This window comes from Kwoniella shivajii, chromosome 11 (genome assembly GCF_035658355.1).
Source record: "Kwoniella shivajii chromosome 11, complete sequence".
In the NCBI taxonomy this organism is placed as follows: domain Eukaryota; kingdom Fungi; phylum Basidiomycota; class Tremellomycetes; order Tremellales; family Cryptococcaceae; genus Kwoniella; species Kwoniella shivajii.
The window spans coordinates 1,042,553-1,057,691 of record NC_085918.1 but is presented as its reverse complement, the minus strand read 5'-3'; the positions used below and the strand labels follow the sequence as shown (position 1 = coordinate 1,057,691).

The 15,139-nt window shown below is 47.7% G+C and overlaps 6 protein-coding genes across 6 annotated transcripts; 3 read left to right on the top strand and 3 right to left on the bottom strand.

Annotated features, from left to right (window-relative positions):
* Nucleotides 1-205: 205 nt before the first annotated feature.
* On the top strand, nt 206-1,499 carry IL334_007803 (uncharacterized protein; the record flags this gene model as incomplete). The annotated part of the gene is made up of 6 exons (XM_062939492.1): nt 206-253; nt 318-348; nt 434-619; nt 735-1,021; nt 1,085-1,099; nt 1,167-1,499. 6 exons carry the CDS (start codon nt 206-208, stop codon nt 1,497-1,499), a joined length of 900 nt encoding a protein of 299 aa, XP_062795543.1.
* Nucleotides 1,500-2,200: 701 nt separating this feature from the next.
* On the top strand, nt 2,201-5,652 carry IL334_007802 (uncharacterized protein; the record flags this gene model as incomplete). Its single annotated transcript, XM_062939491.1, has 20 exons — nt 2,201-2,313; nt 2,368-2,379; nt 2,625-2,632; nt 2,688-2,718; nt 2,779-2,810; nt 2,901-3,091; nt 3,167-3,190; nt 3,263-3,322; nt 3,467-3,588; nt 3,674-3,800; nt 3,858-3,978; nt 4,072-4,089; nt 4,212-4,290; nt 4,343-4,467; nt 4,524-4,584; nt 4,638-4,704; nt 4,761-4,772; nt 4,822-4,987; nt 5,038-5,298; nt 5,369-5,652. The coding sequence occupies 20 exons, from the start codon at nt 2,201-2,203 to the stop codon at nt 5,650-5,652; spliced, it is 1,914 nt and encodes a 637-aa protein (XP_062795542.1).
* Nucleotides 5,653-5,896: 244 nt separating this feature from the next.
* IL334_007801 (uncharacterized protein) lies at nt 5,897-6,922 on the top strand (the record flags this gene model as incomplete). The annotated part of the gene is made up of 5 exons (XM_062939490.1): nt 5,897-6,232; nt 6,284-6,357; nt 6,401-6,529; nt 6,584-6,692; nt 6,743-6,922. 5 exons carry the CDS (start codon nt 5,897-5,899, stop codon nt 6,920-6,922), a joined length of 828 nt encoding a protein of 275 aa, XP_062795541.1.
* A 22-nt stretch (nt 6,923-6,944) lies between these two features.
* IL334_007800 (uncharacterized protein) lies at nt 6,945-8,284 on the bottom strand (the record flags this gene model as incomplete). Its single annotated transcript, XM_062939489.1, has 2 exons — nt 6,945-7,457; nt 7,505-8,284. The coding sequence occupies 2 exons, from the start codon at nt 8,282-8,284 to the stop codon at nt 6,945-6,947; spliced, it is 1,293 nt and encodes a 430-aa protein (XP_062795540.1).
* A 304-nt stretch (nt 8,285-8,588) lies between these two features.
* On the bottom strand, nt 8,589-10,318 carry IL334_007799 (uncharacterized protein; the record flags this gene model as incomplete). The annotated part of the gene is made up of 2 exons (XM_062939488.1): nt 8,589-9,922; nt 9,982-10,318. 2 exons carry the CDS (start codon nt 10,316-10,318, stop codon nt 8,589-8,591), a joined length of 1,671 nt encoding a protein of 556 aa, XP_062795539.1.
* A 24-nt stretch (nt 10,319-10,342) lies between these two features.
* IL334_007798 (uncharacterized protein) lies at nt 10,343-10,951 on the bottom strand (the record flags this gene model as incomplete). Its single annotated transcript, XM_062939487.1, has 1 exon — nt 10,343-10,951. One exon carries the CDS (start codon nt 10,949-10,951, stop codon nt 10,343-10,345), a length of 609 nt encoding a protein of 202 aa, XP_062795538.1.
* Between the last annotated feature and the right edge of the window lie 4,188 nt (nt 10,952-15,139).

Sequence of the window (15,139 nt, the reverse complement as noted above, 5' to 3'; positions counted from 1 at the left end):
ACATTATCTGCGTTATCAATAGACCTCTCATTATCATTCATCTCTTGACTCGATTCCTGTCCTTGAGATTTCATGTATCACTCGCACTGTGCATAAACCTCTTGATCTCCATTTTTAATATTCCATAAAGACATAATAGAGTGCTTGTAAACACACTACGCTTTATCAGAACCTATAATTGAACAAGAAAGAATCAATATTGAAAATGACAAAAAGAACCATGCGAATAGCCTTGCTGATTAACGATACTCCTGTATGTACTATCATTCTTTAAAGTGATATCTGTAGACAAATGACTAATCTCGATTATGCTTTAGGTACCAGCAGTGATACAGGAAGATGGTACATGTAAGTGAATAGTCTTCAGCCTATCTACAATTATCAGCATTGGCATAATCGTTTTGTGTGCTGCTCTCTGACAAATTTGGGCTAGATCTTGATATTTATAGACGATGGCTCTTACAATCCCTTTCAACGTATCCCGATGTTGCTGTAGCTAAGAATACCGAACTTATAATGGATGGCTATGACGTTGTGGATAAAGGAGAGTATCCAGCTGAAGAAAAGCTGTTAGCTGGATCCCATGACGGCTATGATGCCATCGTCCTGACTGGATCCAGTGAGTCCCCTCTCATCTTACGACGTGAAAGGCGATACAATTGTTCGTCTATCGAATGCCACAGAATTATCAAGAAACCACTCAGTACTAGGCTGACTGATATATGCCATCGCAGAACATACTGCTCACGACTCCACCAATCCTTTCATCCCTCCTCTCATTTCCTTCATTCGCCGTCTGACATCCTCACCACAACACAGTCATCTGAAATTTATAGGAATATGTTTCGGACATCAAATTATATCTTTAGCCCTGGGTGGAGAGTGTACAAGCGGTGGAAATGGGTGGGAAATCGGTGTTTACGGTTGTGAATTGACTGAAGAAGGGAAGAAATGGTGGACTTGGACAGGAGATCAAACGGAGGGAAAGGAAGTTCCAGGTCATGGCGGTGACCTCAAAGTGGTAGGTAAAGCAAATCTAGGGAACTTATGAGTTGCGGTGGCTGACATTGCCTCCCTTTCTCAGTATATCGAACAAATGGTGAATTATCGTGTCCAAAATCTCAATCACTACCAAATTGGAAGACGCTAACAAGGTTCTATTCCAGCACCGAGACCATGTACCTTCTCTCCCACCGTCTTGTCAGCTCCTCCTTTCCACTACCAGATATCCTGTACACTCCTTCGTTCGTTATCATCCGCTGTCCTCACCTTCACATCCCGTTGCACAAATATTGACTGTACAAGGCCATCCTGAATTCACCCCGAACATCGTCTCTCACATCATAGATGCGAGGAGCAAGACCGGAGTTTTCAACGATCAAGTCACTGAAGAAGCTAGAAGGAGGGCGGGAGGTAAGGGTAGCGGAGGAGAGGGTTTTGGACGGATTGGCTGGGCAGTTTGGCGAGTCTTGTTGCAGAATATACCTTTACCCAATTGATAATCTCCGCAGAGATGCATCGAACTGTACTTTCTTCCTAGATGAGTGAACACAAAATGATATTTCTCTTTTTTGTTTCTGCATATTACGTGCCTGGCTGTGTGGTGTCATGTGAACGAGTTCACCTTCTTCATTCATGGTCATATAATGATTGCAAGTACTTTTCAGCAGACGCTGGGTTCGACCAGACCCAACCCCCTCTCACATGCATTCATCAATGAATACCTTATCTTCACTTATACATTCCTTAGTTCACGGGGGGCAAAAACAAAGGACCTCGTCCGCACATTCGGTCTTATGCGCCACATCATCAAAAAGTTATGACTAGCGCCACATGGGGCGAAGCCCTTTTTCCTCCAGCTTCCCTTGCTTCAATCCCATTCGGACCAACTCCGGTACAGCATCGCGTCTTTACTCGTTGCACTCCTCTACATCAGTAGTCGGTTTTCCGCTTGACAAACGTTATCACAAAGGCAATCCCACACCTGGTCATCTACAGTGGCACCGGTATAGTTGGGCAATTGCTACAGGAGACGGTTAAGTACAGTCCTTTGTCAACAGGAAAAGCAAGGCAAAAGAAAAACACCCCCGCGCCTTGTATCTTACCAATTGTTACCATCAATCAACGTTCAACGAATAACGATCTAATTACTTTGTCCTTCGCACATGAAGCGATAACCAGATCGAAGTAATAAGCTAATATGTCGGAGATATCTGTCCCGTTGGTCAGAGGGAAAACAGATCACAAATTGAAGGGCCATAAGCTATTGTATAGCGTTTCGGTGTTCCTGAGTATAGGAGTATGGTTATTTGGGTGAGCTTACTTTGTATACATCGGGTCTTTAGAGCTGATCAACTCTCCTAATAGATACGATCAAGGGTGAGTATGATGTGCATCATGTGAGAATGAATACTAAATCAATATCATTGGTTTCGGATGGCAGGGTTATGTCTGGTAGGCTTCAACGCGCATGCAAACGGACTATTCATCCTGCTGACACTAAGATACAGGTGTGATCACTGGACCTTATTTCAAGTGGGTTTTCACTGCATCAAGTACTTCAGTATCATCCAAGACCATCATATAAGAAGCTAATGCCTGTATTCATTTATCCTACTCGTCAGAGCGTACTGTGAGTTCATTCGAGGGATTACTCAGCGGCACGATCTGATTTCATTTGTTACTAGTCGATTCACCTACCGCCGGGGAAGTGGGGAAGTGAGTAATATGTCTCATGATGTCTCTGCGCCTTTGTTTCGAGCTGAAATCTCCGAGTAGTATGGTAGCGGTGTTAGAAATAGGAGCTTTCAGTACGTATGATTTTCTATCTCCCATCCGTAACGCTGTTGCCTGTCAGGGAAGCTCGAGACCCGCTAATATCTGGACCTGGGCGGTTACAGTAACATCCCTTTTGGCAGCTCATCTCGCCGATAACTACGGTAGAAGGATGACTTTGAGAAGTGGTGCTTTCGTCTTCACTGTTGGAGGCGCGATTCAGACTTGGTGCATCGGATTCAAGACTATGATTCTTGGTAGAATCATCAGTGGATTCGGTGTCGGGATGTTAAGTATGGTAGTACCAATCTATCAGGTATGTTTATCTACCTTTCAGACCACTCTCGTATGATTAGTTGATCAAAGCATACTGATTGGGTGAGCCTGATAGTCTGAAATATCACCTGCTAGTCATGTGAGTCCTCTCCTTCCTCTCCTTACATTTAATCACAACAAGAATGCTATGATGCTGATGACAGGCATCTAGAGAGGTTTGTTAGGATCTGTTGAATTCACTGGAAACATCATTGGATATGCATCTTCTGTCGTACGTACTCAACAGTCCATCTTTGAACATGGCTCTGCCGATCGAACCACTCTATCCAGTCATCCTCATTCTTCTCCTCTTACTCTGCCCTCAAACAATCACTGTTAGCACCTCCCATACATGTTCCAGCTGACACTCTCTTAGTGGATAGACTATCTCTGTTCATACTTACAATCCGACCTATCATGGCGAGTACCCCTATCCATCCAATGTATCGGAGGTATCGTCCTCGCTATCGGAAGTTTTGTCGCTCCTGAATCACCTAGGTAGGTTCGGGCTTTTCTTTTCGTCAACTTCCCGGCGAAGCCTCGGCCTGCCTGAATGTGCCTTTGATTAACGTGACGGCTGTAGATACCTCATTGACACAGATCAAGATGTCGAAGGATTGGCGGTTATTGCGGATTTCCAAGGGAAAGACCTAGATTCATATAGTGTTCAAGAAGAATTCAAGGAGATCAAAGACGCTGTTCTTGCAGATGTAAGTTGATCTGGTTTGTACATGAACCCAGCTGATCCACTACGGATACTTACATAGCGCGCAGTAGGTGATAGAAGCTATACAGCCCTCTGGAGAAGATATAAAGGTAGGGTCTTGATTGCTATGAGCAGTCAGATGTTTGCTCAATTGGTGAGTGTCTGCGATGCGGATCGCAACGGTCAGTCGCTAACGGCTGAGATAAGAACGGTATCAACGGTAAGCGGGACCGTTCTATCAAGTTATGTGATATGAAACTGATCATGGCATGCAGTCATCTCATACTATGCCCGTGAGTCGCATAACAATGATACTTGTCTGAACTCTGCTCACCACTTTTGAGTAGCGCTGGTCTTTGAACGTATGTCCCAAGCCCTTTGTCAGCAGAAAGACTCCGCTGACACATACATACAGAGGCAGGTTGGATTGGTCGAGATGCAATCTTGATGACAGGTATCAATTCGCTATTTTACATAGCGAGTTCTATACCTCCGTAAGCTATCTGTTCTATCCCTTGTAGCAGGCGATCTGACTCGTCAATACAGATGGTTCTTAATGGATCGAGCTGGACGGCGACCAATTCTTCTCACTGGGGCTGTAGCCATGGCGATAGCATTGACTGCCACGGGATGGTGGATATATATAGACCAAGCTATTACTCCCAATGCAGGTGTGTCCATATCTACACTTAAAATGCCGTAAAAACAGGAGCTGAAGTGGGATCAGTCGTCGTTTGTGTGGTCATCTACAACGCTGCGTTCGGAATGAGTTGGGGACCTGTACCTTGGTGAGCAGCCTGGCAAACTTCAGAAAGATGGACAGCGCTGATTTGGAAATAAGGCTTTACCCTCCTGAGATCATGCCTCTTGCCTTCAGAGCAAAAGGTGTCTCGCTTTCTACAGCTACAGTAAGTCTGTCCTCAACGATAGTTGAAAATTCAGCTAACGTTGGTTTGGGTGCTAGAACTGGCTTTTCGTATGTGTCGTTAGACTGCTCCGCGCTCCATATCGCTGACTTCCACCAGAACTACTGGGTCGGCGTTTCCACCCCGCTCTTCCAAGAACTGATTGGGTGGCGATTATACCCCATGCACGCGTTCTTCTGTGCACTGTCTTTCGTACTCGTGTACTTCCTGTATCCCGAAACTCGAGGTGTACCGCTTGAAGAGATGAATCTGTTATTCCAGGATGGTAAGCGATGCTTTTTTATCTTGAATTTTCGTCGCTGAAGCGTCATGCAGAACCCGAGCTAGATGACGATGACGAGGACGAAGAAGAAGGTTCAGGATCAGACGGAGAAGATGACGAAGATGGGTCAGGTGGATCTGAAAACTCTTCTTTGGTAGGAAGCAGATCTAGAAGACGTTACTCTAATGGATCAACATTACCAATCACGAATAAATCAGAAGCAGAATCTAGAAGTGGATTTTTCGGTAAAATATTGGGGTCAGTCGAAGGTGTCTTTGGTGGAGGAGGAAGCAAACGAAGAGGGAGCGTGCGAGGTGGATACAATGCTGTTGGAGGGCAATAGGAACTCGCGAGTGAGTGCAAATCATAAATCGAGGATTGAAGAGCAGACTCTGATCGATGTCAACTGGGTGACAGGGCTCGATGCTACAGGCAGACGTATTACCAGATCTAAATCCAGAGGTCGCTCGAAGTTGAAAGGTAACAGTACAACTACAAACGAAAATAATCCGATCGAGTTGGAACATGCTCGAGAATTCGAACAATTACCTGGCCTACCTGAGGACGATGAAGACGAAGATATTGGAGATGTGGAGATCCATCCTCGACTTCCGGGAGGATCGATCGAATTATCAAGAAGGAATACAAATAGTGTCGAGCCTCGTTGAATTTCATATATACCTTGACTTTACCCCTTGATAGACGTTGTGTAGCATAATATGAAAACGGATCATTGCATCGGCATCTACAGCAGGTGCACAGCGATAAAATCTCAGCCTAGCGGGCTCAAAAATATGTGCTAAACCGCCACGTGAATTGCAGCAACGCTTTCAAGAGTGCGCGTCTCAGTTGACAACTAATTCTTCATCGGTCTTTCTACTTATTCTTTCCCAGTCAGCTCAGTCAAACAACATGGCAAAGGTCATGTTCAACCTTCCAGAGTACTTTGCTCTTCATTCTTATCTCTCAGCTCTTCTGTGTGGGTCTTTTGTGCTGCTGCCTCGGTCAACACCATGGTTCGTCGGTCAGCCTACGCAATCGTCGTCGGCCGATAGACCAGAATACCCCTTTCTAACGCCGATGACTTCTCGACCTCTCGCGACAATGGTCTGGGATCTCTTCGGTATGCTCTTGTGTATGTCATGGTGGGGATCAAGAATGCGTAGATGGTGGGCCGCGTCGGTGAAGAAGGTGGATCAAGTTGATGACTTTACAGAGCGAATGGAGAGGAACAAACAGATGTTACAGGTTAGTCGGTCTGAAAATTGCTCTGAGCTGACTGATCAGAGGATAGGGCAGTGCTCCTTGTCAATTCTAGCCACTAGCGTTGTCATCTACGTTCTCTTGGTTACCCTCGGAGCTCCTATCGATAGGTGAGTTTCAGAGTTGACTTGTTTTCGCTAATAACATCAACAGCCATCATTTTCACACCGCTTTACTTGCCATGCATCTTTCGATCCTTACCGTTTGGCCAGTGGTACAAACTTTAGGTGTCCCTTCGATTTATGACAGCGGGACTTATGCTAGGTTTCGTATGACGCGGCTGTTCTGCGAATTTCGGTGAGTATTTGGGCGGACAACATCATAGCTGACAGGTAGTCCTGAAACTCCATTGGAACGAGCATTGGTATATCCTGTTATTGGAACTCTAGTCGGCGCCTGGGTAGGCGTTGTGCCTATACCTCTGGACTGGGACCGTCCTTTTCAGGTGAGCGATGCGGAGAGACAAATCGCTGTATACTACTGACTCAACGACAGAGCTATCCTCTTACACCTACAGTGGGTTCCATTCTAGGCTTCATTGCTGGAGGCTTTGCTTCGTGGGTCCATTCTGCATTGCTGGACACGTTTGACGAAGTCAAGCAGCAGCAGCAACAACAAGTGTCACACGCGAGAATTGTGGAGAAGAGGAAGAACAAAAGGAGCAAACGAACGTGATTACAGGAATGCATAGCGTGATTTAAGACTGCATCTCCTGTTTGACAAGTCGCAGCCAGATTGTGCCTATCATGCTTTTGTCCCTCACTACCTCCCAGGGATGTAAATTCCCGCCGACCAAGCGTTTCTCAATATCTTGTTTCCCTTCTGCCGTTCCTTCAGCCTCTAAAGACACCATACCGTGCCATTCAGGAGCAACCACATGCTCTGGCCGTATTTCAAACCCAGCTACATGTAGATAGCGCTTCGCGGTCAACCGTGCGCCGGAAGCTACGGTCACATCCCTTCGGTCGTACGCAAGTCGTATAGATTGTATCACTTGATTGGCAAATGGCGTGAGGTCGAGATATACGATCTGGGGTGTGGGTAAAAACGGGTAATAATATGAAGGGGGAACGTGAAAGCCATTCACATACATAGGCAGATGACCAGTCGGAGAAAAGGTATATTCCAGAGGAACGAGCAGATGCCTGATAAACGGAACAAAAAGCAGAACATGTTCAGTGGTTTTCGGTTTCCGGATCGCTGTGTTGACCTGGCAAAAGGGTCAGCGCATGTTACAGAAATAATGGTTCGACTGACCACCAAATCACCGAGCTTCATCCTTCTTAAAGCACCGCATTTCTCCAGTTCTTTCACAGCCGTTGCGGCGCCCTCAGCCGAAGGCCAGCGCTGGACACGTTCGGAAAGCGGGACGAATACTCGTAGTATTGGAGATCGACCGAATGTGAAAGGGATCGGACGTTCAAAAGTTGGCTCGGTGCGGTTAGGAGGTGGAGTGTAAACTTCTCTTCTCGGATTGTAGCCGCTGCTTACAGGAGAGGATCCACCGTGATCGGACCGACGGCTGGCATCGCTGCTTGCAAAGCTAGATCGATGACCTCCACCAATAGGAGGTGGCATTGGTAATTCAGCAGGGAAACTTGGTATCGGCGGCGCGTTTCGGTCTATAGCGAACGACTGACGTCCACTGTAAACGCTGGATACGCGTTGGTGAGCTGAGATTGAGGGATTGCTCTGTACCGAGAAAATAGATCCAGGTCGACCGGACTCGGAAGACGTGCGTGATCGAGTAGGCTCGCCATGCCGTTTGAAGCCGTAACGTTTCGCAGCCGGATAGCTAACTGGTGGTAGAGCCGCTTTACCAGATAGTATACCAGATGGGGCTTCAACTTTTGGCTCTATGTTGATGCTAGCGCTACGCCGGCGGCCAAAGGACAATGAAGCGGCAGAAGCGATAGAACTAATCGAACCGCGACGACGAGGCTTCTGGGCATCAAGCTTTACTTCGCTATCTTGAGCTGATTGGGAAGCGAGTGGTTCGGGCATTACGATCTCTACCAGCCTCTCTTGCCGAGGCATCTTTGTCTTGGGTGCAAGACTACCCGAGTCTGAACCGGCGGCACTGCCCATACGGGATCGAGCACGGTGACTGCCAAAACTATGCGTCGAAGTGGAAAAAGGTAAAGTCGGCACTGCCATTTCATCCTCAAAGGGTAAAGGTGGAGCATTGGGGAATGCGGTTAGGGGTAGCTGCCGAAGATGTAAAACGATGAGGGTATGAGACAGACACAGGTGCTGAAGAAGATTGTACCATTGAGGAGGGTACGTGCTATAGCTGAGAGGGTCATGAAGTAAAGACTCCACTAATTGCTGTCAGCGGAGGCTATGAAGCAAGAAACTCACAGAACCCTTCCCAAACAGTCAAATTAGGCCACGTGCGTCCCTTCGCCTTGTCGATTTCTACACCCCATTCCTTCATCACCCATCTACCGACGCTCTCGCCGGTAAATCGTTTCCGAATGATATTGGATGCACCTGTCAGTGAGAGGAACGAGTTTATGCTCAAATGCGGCAATATAGCGGCCTGAATCTGCGCGGGGAGCAAGATGAATGTAATTGTCGCTTTAGGCCTATCTCGGAAATCCCGTTCTCTTGCATTGATAACCGGAACTTGCATCTGCGGTGTATTGTTTTGGGGATTTGAGGAAGTACTCGGACTAGCTAGGGGTGAAGAAACCGCTCGCCTGGAAAGAGCCGATGACACTTGAATGGGTGATCGAACTGTATGCAAAGATGTACTGTCATGAGTCAATTTTGTTGAGTCTGAGGGTCCCGTCCATTGAGTAACGGGATCCTTTTTAGGGCTCTCGCTGTTACGAGGATCAAGCAATGGAGGTAGCGTAGGGGAACGTGGGAAGTCAAAGTTGATTGGTTGACTCGATGATCTCTTGCTGTGACGAGGCAGATCCGTTTTCAAAAAAGTGACTGTTGCTTCGTTGATCTGGATATTGTCGCCTGCAGAAGTCTTTCTCTCTACTTTGGGAGGCGCCCCGAGGGGTTTGGGACTACTTGCTATGACTACCATGTTAGCTTTCGAAGAGTTACTGGGTATGTGTTTTGGATTGGGTGGAGTTGGTAATGGTCTTGACACACGTCGCTGCGGAACTGGTGTGCTGACCGGATCCTCGGGTTGCCGATTGCTCATGGTAGCGGCTATCGCTCTGGCGTATGCGCCAGCTTCAGTGAGCTGTTCATGTGTTCTGACCTTGGTAGCAGGGGATAAAGGAGCTACATTGTTGTGAGAAGCTTTTCGCGGCTCTGCAGCGGCTAGAGCATTGTTAACTGCCTCTACCGGTATGCCAGTCCGCCTCTCCACCTTGACAGAGTGATTGCGACGGCTTGATGATGCTGATCGTCGAGTATCGGAGTGACCTTTCTCAGCCGGCGTTGCGGTAAGAGCATACACAGGCGCTTGGGCTCCTTCGGGCAGAGGCACTCCATCGGCATCATCAAAGCGACTGGTCCGCTTTGTTGGGTCTCGCCGAGGGAGAGAATCTAAAGGTGGCGATGTAAAAGCAGGAGTAGGTCGAGGATACGCAACTGGAATGGGAGGTGTATTTATCAAAGGGTTATGTGATGGTGTCGATCGGAATTCCTGTGGATTCCGGCTCGAGGACCGTGGTGTCGTCTGGGCAAGAACCTGAATTGGATGAGGTCCTGACGGCAGACGGAGTCAGCATTTGCGCGAATCACAAAGAACAGAATACTTGACTTACCGCTGACGCTGCGGGGCGAGAGATTGAGTGCTGGCATGCCACCGTTCATATCAGTCCCCTTCAAATCAGACGTTCCACCAGCTTTGCTGGCCACACGTTTCGGCGTACTGCTTGTTGCTTGCGAAGAAACATGTTTCACCGAGTCATAGGGCGAGGATGCACTCATTCCTCGAGGAGGGGAATTGGGGGGCGAGGCCAAAGCAGGATGTATTAGATGTCTCGCTCGAGGCGTGGAAGAGGTCTGTGTAGACTTCTCTTTGATGAAAGCGGTAGCAATCGGGGTAGGGGATGCGGAAGAAGTTGTGCTTGCTCTAGAATGGCCGTTCGTTGCTGACATGGTCAGTAGAACCCTCACAAAAGATTACTCACATTGTCCGAACATTGGCGCCCGCTCCAAATACTTCCCGTTCACGTGAGCGGTGGCTGGAGGTCTGTTGCTGCTGTTCCGAAAAGTACCAGGAGCAGCTCCTGGCGAAAGAGTCTCATAAGATGGTCCGGCGACCATGTCGTCTCTGTGATGAGATCCAGAGACTGATCGCCCAGAGTTCCTGTTCAGTAAGCCCGAAGAGCCGTTCGAAGCAAGTGAAGGGCGGATTTCAGGGCGAGTTTGAGAAGACGAAAGCGACATGCGTCGGAAGAAACCAGGTTTTTTGGGAGGTGCTTGAGGTGTGGTCGACATCTTGGATATCAACGACGGAACCGAGCTTGTGTGAGATCCTTGAAATATGTGTCGATTGACTCCCTTGCCGTCTCGCCGTGGGTCGAAAGAGCGAGCAAGGAGCGGTAGAGATAGGAGATGCTCGACAGAGTGTGTGCCACGGTTATAAGATGAAGGGGGTAAAGCTGTAGTGTTTAATGATGTGGATCTGGTGGACTCATCAGAAACGTCGGAACGGGAACCAGGATGAGAGTGATTCGAGGAAAGAGGAGGTGCGAGGAGCAGAAGAGGAAGAGGTGGAGAGTAAGCCATTTGATATGGACGGTAGATGTAGAGTGAATTACCGCACGACGTCAATGACCATATGATAATATTCTTTAGAGCAACAAGGAAAAAAACATCAAGTGTGTGTTCATACTCACTATTTATTATGATGCCGTCCAAGCGTTACTCCTTATCGTTGTCCCTCTGATGTCGTATTGTGGGTGCTGTCGTTTGCTTCCCCTTTTTTCTCCTCGTGAAACGCTAGTCCACAAACCCCTAGTCTCAGTCTATAAGATCTTTGTTGCTGAGACACTAATAATGCGCGGCTCGAATTGCTACCACAGATTTAGATAGAAGAATCATCAAGTCGTTGAGAAATGTTCTGCAGTGGCTAATCAATGACAGTCGATGATGCAATGCAAATATGTGAATCTGACTTGGATGATAATGATCTTAACAATCATGGTGATGTTACACCAAACATCATCAAACATGAACGGGAAAGCGTGTGACGCACGCGCGCCTGAGACAAAATTTCGTCATGATGTTATATCATTTCTTCAGGACGAGAAATGAGACTGCGGATGTGATCAATGCTGCATCCCTCATCGATCCGCAGGTACACGGTACAGAGTGGTTATCGATGGTCACATTCAAGTTCGGAAAGGTCAAGACGTCTCCGCTGGCCACCTTGGATTCCTACGAGCACTGTGGAGAAAACCCACCGTATGTTGTCGTAATTTTGCCATTCAATGTCCTGTCATGCTTTATCAGTATTATTGGTTTGCAAATCCGACCATCTAAAGATGCACGCTTCTTCAACGACTCTCGAATTTACATGCTACATGCAGTAGCCAAAGGTGTGATACAAGAAGGGAAGATAGAACTGATGACTGTCAACTGCCCTCAGACAACATACCCCGGGTGATAGTCGGTTTTTGTGATTTTTGTGATGCGTAATTTGATATCCTGAACGCTGAAAAGGCAAATAACGAAGATCACGTGATGAGCGCATTCCCCTTGGTTATGCTCTGCCCGGTGGAGGTGAGTCAACCTGTGTGTATGTGTGTACGTCTTGTGTGTGTGGCTTCTGCATATATATGTAGACGCATACGTATTGTTCGAGCCTCATCCCTTCTTCCTCTTTCCCTTCTCTTTCTTCAAAACGTTATGGTAAAGCACCTTCTCCCTCATCTCTCACTCTCGAGTTCATCTCCACTCTATCAGTGTCACGAGGAGAGGCTATAAGTGAAGGAGACGTCAGTACAACTCTCGATCCGTTTGGTGATTCGGCTGACATTCCTCCCAATCCTCACAGCGCAGGATCTCTGAATGCTGTGACCACACACAATGTTCTCTATTATATCCTCACCTGACCGCGAGGTGATGGAAGATTCACCACGACCTACCAAAATAAGGAAAAGCGAGTCTCCCTCGGCCTCATCAAGTCATCAGCGCTCCCAATTCAGGCTCAAAAATGTTACAGAATCGGATGATGAGGAAGACGAAATCTTGAGGAAGATCAAGGTAGAGATGACATGCCCGATTTGTGCTGCTTTGTATCTGAATGTAGGTGACGCGCGGCATGGAGCTGATAGATGAGTACTGAGTACTTGTAAAACCAGCCGGTTTCACTCGACGGATGTGGACATGTTTTCTGCGGGTCTTGTGTCATGCAGTGGCTAGCAGTGAGGGCAATTTCAACTATCCCTTCTTCCCAAACGCTGACGCCTGTCTACATATTGATCTTTCAGTCGCTTCCGACAGTGTCGGGATCGACTTCGACTCCAGACAAGCCTTCAGCCCCCTTGACATGCCCCCAATGCCGCCACTCTCCAATTACCTCAGCTATCCCATGCCCTTCAGCGAAATCAATTGTGCAAATTGTTCTTGATCTGCAGCCCTCTGCTACTCGGTCGCAAGAGGAAGTGCGGGCTGCTCGTAAACTGTATCCCTCTGGCAACGAAAAAATCATCAAGGTAGGTGGAATATTTGATCCCCTCCAACGGTTCAAGGCTGAGCAGCAGGAAGTTTCCGGTCATTTCGACAAGCCCAGATACTTTAAGCCTCACCCGGTTTTGGCAACCGTGCCCATCTTGCTATCCCACTGAGGAGGCAGTATGGGTGTGCCCCATTCCCGTAGGGTAAAGCCAAATCTACGAAGTCAAACAAGTGACTTATTCATTGCTGCTAAAGATACCTCGAAGTCACATCCCCTCTGAAATTTCTCGATGCATCTTGGCTGATGGGGTGGCGCCTGAAGATCACATACTGTGTGCGGCATGGTAAGCGTTTTATTTTGATCTCAGGAAATATCGTGCTGATCAGCTATAGTGGCCGTCTGTGTCCATCCCACGGACCTTCCACGGCCACTTGTTCCATTTGCGGAGATGGGTTTTGCGGTAGATCTACTGTGAGCACACTGCGGGCAATTGCTGTCATACGGATACACAGTGGACTAAACCGCTTGAATCAGTCCAACACATGCGTTTGCTCATCCCTTCGTGAAGCGGGGCTGCCTTCTCATTGGTCGCCTTTACATCTGGCTATAGAAAGTGATCCAAGTGAATCTGTTGCGGCCACCTTCCGGTAATTTCAGATTTTGCCTGACATACCATGATCTTTGCGCTGACAAACAGACAGAGACAATTGGGTTGAAATTAGAGCCCTCGTCGCCCATTTGCAGCACAGCCCCGAGTACACCTCCGAAAGCCTTTTGCTGCTCATCTCGGATTGGCTGTCTTCCGATATCGCCACAGCCTCTGACGGGATTGTAGGGCTCCTCAATCGTGCTAAAACCAGCGATCCAAGTGATGAATTCCAGAGAGAAATACAGCAGCCATTCCTCGACGCCAATCGATTCAGAATCTGCGGTGCTTGTCTGGAAGACGTTTTCTGTGTACGTTTCACGAATGACCAGGCATGCTAACTAAGTTCAACAAACTGAATATGACTATTTCACATATATAGGCAGGTCTATTCGAGTGGTGGGGCAGAGAGATGCGCGACTCGTCTGCCAAATACACGATATCTAAGGCCATGCGGGAGAGACCGGATTGTTCAGCTGGACGTCAATGTGATAGGCAATATTCAGAGCAGCACTGCGAGGCGTGTAGGTCATTTTACGCTTATGCCACACTCATTGCTACAGACTGACTCGTCGAACAACAAGACAACCATATATGCGAGCCGCCACCTTCGATCGACCTCGGGATGCAGACAATGCAGACATCGTCAGTCATGTCCTCCCAGGTAGGCAAGACCGATATATTACTTTCGCAAACATCTACCAGGTCAAGTCAGAGTTCAACCTCAGGAAGTCTTGCCAGCAGCATATTCGACGGAAGCGAAAAGAGTTCAGGATCCGAAATGGTTGACATTGGAGTTCAGTATACGTTGAGCTTACAGGACCACCAGGAGCTCGCTGCTCAAGATGGAGGGGAACGATGATCCCGTTGTCCGCGGATGAGCCGAACTATCGACGCGTACGGCCAAGGGATAGTGAGTAGCTCATATCTGCTCAACGAGAGTCGTTGATTTCAATCTCCTTTGCGAGACGAGGCTGACGTGTCTTATATACGAAATATTGCTAGTCACACCTCAAGATACCTTTCTGCGCAAGCCGGTTGTCAGTGTACGAGCGAAGCTTCCTCTAATCAATTCCGTTAGTCTCCTAGATCTAGGTCATAGATACTTGTATTTTAGCACGCAAGCCACATGAAGCTCTATGTATTCCTTCCATGAGCATCTGGCAAGTGTATCCTTCACCGGTCTTTCGTGGTTCAGATTCGAGTACGCTTCGCAATGATTGTCTTGGACCAAACTGTATTTGTCTCTGTGTAGGACCGCCGTGCCACTGGTGACGTCGAGCTCATTGCTTCGATAGCGCAGAAGGTACTAGTAAAAAGGCGGTCGCGTGTTGAGATGACTGCATTTGTATTGCTGCTTCGAGCTCATTCCCATAAGCAACGATTCTGTTTTGTCATGTTTCACTTCTTGCAGGTCACGGGACCAGAACTTGCGAGCATATTGAAGGAGAGCGAATGTCAGAAGGGGACTATGAGTATGGCTTGCCATGATACCAGATATGAACCGCGTAGGCTGGAGTAAGCTGGACGGCTATTTTTCGTGACCTTGTGAGGAGTCGTTGAGGCTGTAGGAATAAGTACGACACATGGCTCCGGCATTGGGCCTATTCAGTTTGCATTAGCAGTATGATTTTCGGATCTCATCTTA